The 8,450-nt window shown below is 37.2% G+C and overlaps 1 protein-coding gene across 8 annotated transcripts in view; it reads right to left on the reverse strand.

Moving 5' to 3' along the window:
• Positions 1-8,450, reverse strand: part of LOC106870949 (uncharacterized) — a 98,829-nt gene that overhangs the window by 5,434 nt on the left and 84,945 nt on the right. For all 8 annotated transcript variants that reach the window (XM_014917192.2, XM_052972171.1, XM_052972175.1 and 5 more), the window contains one exon: positions 4,461-4,517. In XM_014917192.2, the coding sequence (XP_014772678.1) occupies positions 4,461-4,517 (57 nt within the window). The remainder of the gene's footprint in view (positions 1-4,460; positions 4,518-8,450) is intronic.

Here is an 8,450-nt window from a genome sequence, read left to right on the forward strand (position 1 = left end):
ATATAAAAGAGGTGACGACTGAAATCCTTCAAGGGGATGTCAAACATCAAAGTCCACCAGTACAGTCCACGTAAAGAATATATATAAAAATTATATAATCAGTATTTGCAAAAACAATAAACGAAGTATAGGGAAAGGAAAAATTGTATGTGCAGACGAACTTTAATTCATAATACAGGTTGGTACAGAAACAATATATGTTCTAAATATTGTTTCGGAGTCTAATTAATTCCAATGACAAAAACAGAAAACTCTTCGTGAAATAAAAATTGGATTCTTTGTCCTGGTATGAATAATTACGACCAACAAAAATATACAAAGACCTTCCATAGCCCAGACAGGCTATGAATGGTCTGTGTATATGTTTGACATCCCCTTGAAGGACTTCAGTCGTCACCTCTTTTACATATATACATATATTTATATATGTATAATAGCACACACACACACACACACACATACTCTCTTCTTTAATGCTATAAGGGTATCTCTTCTACCCTGCCATGAATGCATCAAGGTGTCTCTGTACTCTGACATCAATGTTACAAAGGTGTGTCTGTACCCTGTTGTCAACAATGGAATCCCAACGTCTTTGTACCATAAATCCAAACAGAGTGGCACAACAGTTCAACATCATCCATATGTTTAGGGCAAACATCTCTAAGTTGACCTTCAGAGGAAAACTATGGACACTGATGAAATCTCAGTGGGATACTGAAGTGGGAGTGGTGGTGGTGGGAAAATTAGAGAACAGGGTTCAGTTTTAGGCTTGTGATAAGGGTGGTGACATATTATAAGAGACCAGCTGAGAAAAGGGAAGTGGATACAATTGACGAGTTCATAGCATCAGAGAATATTGCAGTAGTAAGAGAATATACTCAGTAAAGACAATATTGAATGACTGGAAGAGGCAGTGGGGGTGGGGGGTGGACAGCCAGTGTTCACATGTATGTAGACAAGAGGTGTTGGCACTCCGTCGCTTAAAACGTCGAGGGTTCCAGTTTCTCCGATCAACGGAACAGCCTGCTCATGAAATTAACATGCAAGTGGCTGAGCACTCCACAGACACGTGTACCGTTAACGTAGTTCTCGGGGATATTCAGTGTGACACAGTGTGACAAAGCTGACCCTTTGAATTACAGGCACAACAGGAACAGGAAGAAAGAGTGAGAGAAAGTTGTGGTGAAAGAGTACAGCAGGGTTCGCCACCATCCCCTGCCAGAGCCTCGTGGAGCTTTAGGTGTTTTCGCTCAATAAACACTCACAATGCCCGGTCTGGGAATCAAAACCGCGACCCTTTGACCGCAAGTCCACTGCCCTAACCACTGGACCATTGCACCTCCACTAGACAGGAGGCAGATAGGCATTAAAGAAGAAAGCAATAAAATTTACAGAAATATATTAAAAAAAAAGAATGTTGGGGTATAAATTGATTGATTGATAGGGTGGGTGGAAGGGGTTGACAAAAGTGATAGGAGTAACTTGTAGACACACAGACAAAATGAACAGCAACAAGAGAGAAACATTTCACAATATCAATCTATTGACAGATTTCTTAGTAAATGAGAGTAGCGTCCCTTGAACCATGAATTTTTTTTGTTTCATAGCCGTGAATCGTCAATGTTCGTCAGGTGTGTGTGTGCAGATCTGTGCGCGGGTATGAATCTAAATATTGTGTGCGTGTGTGTGTGTGCGTGTGCGTGCGTGTGTGTGTGTGTGAGCGTGTGTGTGTGTGTGTGTGTGTGTGTGTGTGCGTGCGCATATGCGCGTGTGTGTGTGTTTGTGTGTGTGCGTGTGTGTGTCTGTGTGTGTGTGTTTGTGTGTATGTGTGTGTGTCCGTCTGTCTGTGTGTGTGTGTGTGCGCGCACACACACACACACACACTATTAAACCTCTATATCTAGAGCTTACATCCAACCTATATAGGAATAGCATTTCATTCTGAGATCCGCATACATAAGAAAATTAATTTAAAGTGGATCGGGTGTTTAGTGCTTAATCAAACAAAAGGTTTTTTTTTTTTGCAAACATTTTGTGAGACACGTTATTTGCAGGTTCAATCCCTAACAGAACAATCCGTATGTAACAAGACATTTGATATAAATGAAATGTTTTTTGCCATAATCCACCATTGAACATTTCACCCTTATGCAATGCATCGCACTAGCATCAGTCCAGTAAAGAACTTCTTTCTCTAAGTTATACTGGCCACGGTTGGATTAACCCTAAAGTGCTTTCACTAATGATAAAAGTGATTAGCAAACACAAATAAATACATCATGTAATTTAACATTTCTGTACTTACTTCGTACCAATTAGTAAACAAAGATATAAAATAAAGTTTAACAGCTTGGTAACTTACATTCTTACTAATTAGCAGTGATACAGTATGCAGTTTAACACCTTTGTATCTTACCTCTCTACAATATGTAGGTTAATAGCTTGGTACCTTAGTTTTGTACTTAGTTTTGTACCAATTAATAAATACAAACACCATATGTAGTTTAATACTGTTGTATCTTATTGTAGAACCAATTAACAAACACATATATAACATACCTTATCTCTGAACCCATTTATCAGAATGAGTCTAAAATTTTAGATTTTTAAAGTATTTAATTTACGTGTAGCAAAAGCATGTTCCTAGTTTGGCTCTTTACCTTTAGGTACCCACAGTTTGGCTCTCTATCTTTAAGAATCCACATTTTGGGTCATCATGTGATGATGACTCAACAGTCCTAGCTGTATGCAAGCTGTCCCCCCCCCCCCCATCACATGACAGACTAGCCAAGCATGCCACCATCAGCTATATAGGAAAAACTTTCCCCGCTATTTCCTCAGTGAGCTGGGTCGTCACGAGCAAGGTTGGTTCTTCGATATGAGAGCAGTTTTATTCCGGTATGCATTACCAGCGAGGAGAGAATTGTCAGCGGAGACTCTTGTCACCATGTTTTGTGTACATTTTCATCTTCAAGAAGTATGAGAAACCAATGTATTTTAATCAACAGAATTATTCATGTTATACCAGTTTGCTGTATCTTCTATTACTGATGAAATAAATGTGGCAGTCAACCTTAACTTGTGTCTTTGTATTTCTTGATGTTCTTTATTATGACTCATTTGAAATCAAAAGATTATATTACCAGAGCTTTGGCCACATTCATCCTTTCCACAATGATAAATGTGTAATGACCGAAGGAACTACTAAAATCTTCCAAGGTCATTAAGTTGCTATGAGAAGCTTTCTTTTCAAGGATTCTATTCGAAACAAATGAGCTCCAACAGTGTCCAGTCTTCAGTAAGTCATTAACTGTGTCCATAATCAACAGGTTCAGGACATTAAAGGAAGCGAAATGAATCACATCATTCAGTGAATTAAACCCATGTGCCAAGCAGAAACTCAGAACAAATATGTCGCTATGTTATAGCATTTACACTTTAGGTAAGGTGGGGTTCTGGGTTAGAAATGATGCATTTAAGTATTTATTGGGATATTAATTAGTCAGTGTCTCCCTAGATCATAATTATAATTAAGGGATAGCATTACATTCCAATTCAACTAGTACTAAATGAGACAAATCTGCCCAAGGATATGACACCTTTCTATCACAATACTTCTAAATGACTGTAGAAATAATTTGACATCCAGGTGAACTAAGGTAATCTACAATCACCTGTGCAGCAGAAATTTCTAAAGAAATACTAGTGATAGATTTGAACCAATGACTTATGAATTACCAGTCCAATGTGATATCAACGTGACTGTTACAAATAAATACACTACACTACAGCGACTTAAGTGTAAATATAGGTATAGATGTTTCAATACCAGCATACGCCACAACAACCCAGTTGTTAATGGAGAGATGACTGTTTCAATACAGTTCATGCTACACATACCCAATTTAAACTATATCAGAGAGGTATATGAATGGGAGACGAAAAGATCCTGGTTTTGAGTAAAAGAAAATATAAGTGGATCAGTTAATTATAATTTAATTTCAGATTCACACACTTATTGCAGTGGCCTTTCAGTTTTACTAAGCCTTGTAAAAGATTTTGGAAGGTTGAACCTCCAGCCAGGCCTTTTGCGATTCCCTTAAAGCTAGGAACTTTTCAGCACACCTTCATATATATATAACTTATTCAAAGCAAGTGGGACCATATTCATGACCTGTAAAAGTAGCTAGCCAACATTACAAGCACCCAAATAGAAATGTAGCAATAACAGTTTCAGTACCAGCATACATCACAGCTACCCAGTTGTAAATGTAACTGTGGCTGTATCAATACCAGCCTATACCACACCCAACTAGATGTAAATGTGACAGTTGTTTCAATATCACTCTAACCCAAAAGGATATATAACAATGAATGAAGACAGATAGAGCTGTATCTAACAAATGTATACAATACATAACATCAAATGTGGTTAAAGGAAGAGAAAAAAATTAGTTTACCTTTGTTTTCCTTTTGCAAGCGTTCCAGTTCAGCAAACTTAGCATCTTCACTCCAGTCTGGAAATACATTATTCACATATTTTATATATATATATATATATATATATATATATGAAATACAGCAAATGAAAGACAGAAGATGGAATATACGAGAATTTATTATTAATCACAACAATTGTTTCGACACATCTAGCATCAATTCCTCTTGGGTGGGGACACTCAACAACTGGTTCAGGAGCATCCATTTCACCTGTCTTCCACATACGACATCATGCTACCCATGTTGTGAGGATATATGTGGACATGTGCACATTCTAAAACCCACATCTACCACTATCCTACCTCTCTCTCTCCCATCAAGATGCCTGTGTTTGAGGGATATTACTTGATTTGTCCATAACCAACACAACCACTTATCTCACCTTCTACGTTGACAGTCTTCCCAGGCCATCTGTATTACATCCATAACTCTTACACTATCCTCCACCTTTAATAGCATTCAATCTCTCTCACACACTGGCAACATGCACAAGCTGCTATTCCAGTCTGTCCTCCATCACTTCTTCATTACACTCTTATCACACTGCTCTCCATGTCATAATACCATCCCCCCCCCCATACACACACACACACTTTTATAACTCTACCATTCACTCCTCTTTTTCATGCTGTCTTCAATGAACAGAAACGCTTCAGGTTTGACAAGGCTGTTCTTAACTCTTGCTGAGGACATGACATCTTGTCTGGTGAAGCTACTATGATAGAATACACCCAGTACATTCAGTGAAGTTGTTGCTGTTAGGGACAGAATCCAGCCACAAGAGCAAAGTATAGTCCTTGAACATGCCTGAGAGGGTAGGAACTCTAAATTAGTATTCAGAACTGAGACAACCCATCCAACCCACACCAGCAAAGGAAGCATACATAAAATGATGATGACAATGACAACAGTGAAGACGATGGTGATGTGTGTGTGTGTGACCATCTGAACATATATATAGAGACAGAGAGAGAGAGAAATATTAGCTAATAGCAAGTTGTTATTTATAAGGTGGCGGGTTAGCAGAATCGTTATCACACTGGGCAAAATGTTTAGTGGTAGTTCATCTGTCTTTATGTTCTGAGTTCAAATGCTACTGGGGTCAACTTAGCCTTTCATCCTCTTGGGGTTGATAAAATAAGCACCAGTTGAGGACTGGGGTCAATGTAATCGACTTACCCTCACCCTTGATCTTGCTGGCCTTGTGCCAAACACTTTGAAACCAATATGAAGTTGCTAATTAACCCCATGTTAACTGTGATAAAGAATTCAATGGTCAACTGGTATTCCAGCCATGACCAGCTCAACTTTTATTCAAGTAGCATCTTGTAATCTCCATTATCTCATGTGTAACAGTAGTGTGTGATCTGAAGGTTATTTTGTTACACTAAAACACTGAGTGTTAGCTTAAAGGCTCAAGGCACATATTGTGTTGTAGTGAATCAGCAACTGACTTTTAATTATGGCACAAAATCTCACAGCCCTTCCCTCAACCACACCACCCAAGCATCATGTTTAAATCTAAGGAATCATGACGGTATAAGAAATCATTATGGTAAAAGCAAAAATTGGAACTTTATTACTTAAGATCAACGATATCAGAGTAAAGAGCTTTTAATTCCAATAAGATAATAGCTACTGCTACAACCATCCCACTATTACTACTACTGCCACCATTACTGTGAGTACACTTGCTGTTTCATTGACTACATTAATGTGAAACAAAGACAGATTCTGGATGGTGAGGCTAGATGGCTCTTCTCTCTTGCAATAACTTCCTCTGATTAACTAATATCTCTGACCCAATCAGATTTTATTGATATTAAAAGAAAAGACTGGAAGACATTGCTGCATCTCAAAGTTAGGTGATAGAATTAGCTGAGAAGATGGTTAACTAGTAAATGTACTGTGCTACACTTCTAATTCAACTTTGAGTGTTCCATTCTAGCTGCAAGCACCATTCTGTTGTATCTCTGAGCAAAACACTTTTCATTGAACATCAGTATTCTCAGTTATCTGGGATGGAACTAAAATGCACCAGCTTTAAAGAATATGTCTTCCCCGATAAATTACCTTCCAATACTTATCTCAACATCATCATCAAGAAATATATATATACACACACAGATACATAGACACTGAGATAGACTGACATATACCCACACACATATATACACTTATTCCCAAACAAGGTACTATTTCCCAAGGACCAGATGTAGAAGACTGGAAATAAGCACTGTCACTTGCATTCCAGTGATGCTCCTCATTTACAACCATCATGTGATGTTAAAGCAACGGGTACACAAACACAGATAGTAAAACAGTTACTCTCCAGCTTACATTGCCTTGTATAGAAAATGTGAAGGAAATGATTATTGATCAATAAAGTTTATTAAGCCTTATATCAAATGCACTTAGCCTTATATCAAAACTTTGAAGTAATCCTCATTACATGGCAAATGCTATACAACTCCAGTACAAAAGTAGCTTATGCTGCTTAGTATGTGATAATTGAACATGTGAATGAAAGAAAATGAAGACGCAGTTATGCACTGCATGTTTCAGAATTATGGGGCAGTTTTAATGATGCATAATAGACCATGCATTTCTGAAACAGGTGTAAAGCATAAATACTTCTTCCATTCCTGTCATTCACTTATAGTCACACACACACACACCACAACAAATTTCTTTCAGTTTCCATCTAACGAATCCACTCACAAGGCTTTGGTCAGTCTGGGGCTGTAGGAGAGAACAATTGTGCAAGGTGCCACACAGTGGAACAGAATCAGAGACCACAGTCTTTTATATGAATGAGTGAACAAATGAAAGAAAAAGGTACTCAACACGTGTAGTAAGAATTACATGTATTATTTGAAACAGTTTGATTTGGTTCCACGCAATATAAAGTTTCTCAGGTCTCTAGAGACAAGTTTCTATTTGAGGCCTGTGGAACTTTAAGTCACATGGAGCCGAATTAAATTGTTTTAAATAACATATATATATTTACACACACACACACACACACACACATGTATGCATACAATGCAATCAGTGACATATACATATTTATGTAAATACAGAAACACACAAAACACTATATTTCCTCAAGACAACCTTGCAATCTCAACATTTGTACAGAATTCAAGGCAAAGCTGGAGGAAACTCAATAACGACAACAACAACAACAACAACAACAACAAAAATAATGTTTAATTCAATAGTTATAGATTTGATTTTCACTGCAGGAAATGATGTAAACTGACAGATTTCAAATTTGGTTTCCAAAATTCTCAGAGGTAATCTTCACAGTCATATAACAAACAAATTTACTGTCATTTCTAGACACAGAGTATTCCATTCTACAGAATCTGTGTGTGTATGTGTATGTGAGAGTATGTGTGTGTGTGTGTGTGCGTGCGTGAACATATGCATACAAATATATATATATATACACACACACACACAGACACACACATTTATACACAAACACACACAATATATATATATATGTTACACATATACACACAGTAGAGGAAGGGATCAGGGCTAGTCTTTCTTTTTTAATAAAATTTGTGATATGACATCTCACTTTCAATGTGCATGTGTATGCGTGTATGTATGCACGTACACACAGATGTGCATGTGTATGAACGTGTGTGTGTGCATGTGTAGTGTGTGTGTGTGTGTGTATATAAATATATATATATATATATATACACATTCACACATATACATCTATGTTTGTATATATAGATAAATGCCTACAAAAAGAAAGAGGGTATCATATCGCAAAATTCATTAAACACTCCACTCAGTCCCTAATTCTGTTCTTTATGAATCAGTGATGAAAAAAAGTCTTAATACTGTTAAATGTTAATATGATATAACAAATAAAAAACAGTTAAATTCAAAAATAAACGTCTCCATCAAATACAGTAAATTTGGCA

This window comes from Octopus bimaculoides, chromosome 12, assembly GCF_001194135.2.
Source record: "Octopus bimaculoides isolate UCB-OBI-ISO-001 chromosome 12, ASM119413v2, whole genome shotgun sequence".
In the NCBI taxonomy this organism is placed as follows: Eukaryota; Metazoa; Mollusca; class Cephalopoda; order Octopoda; family Octopodidae; genus Octopus; species Octopus bimaculoides.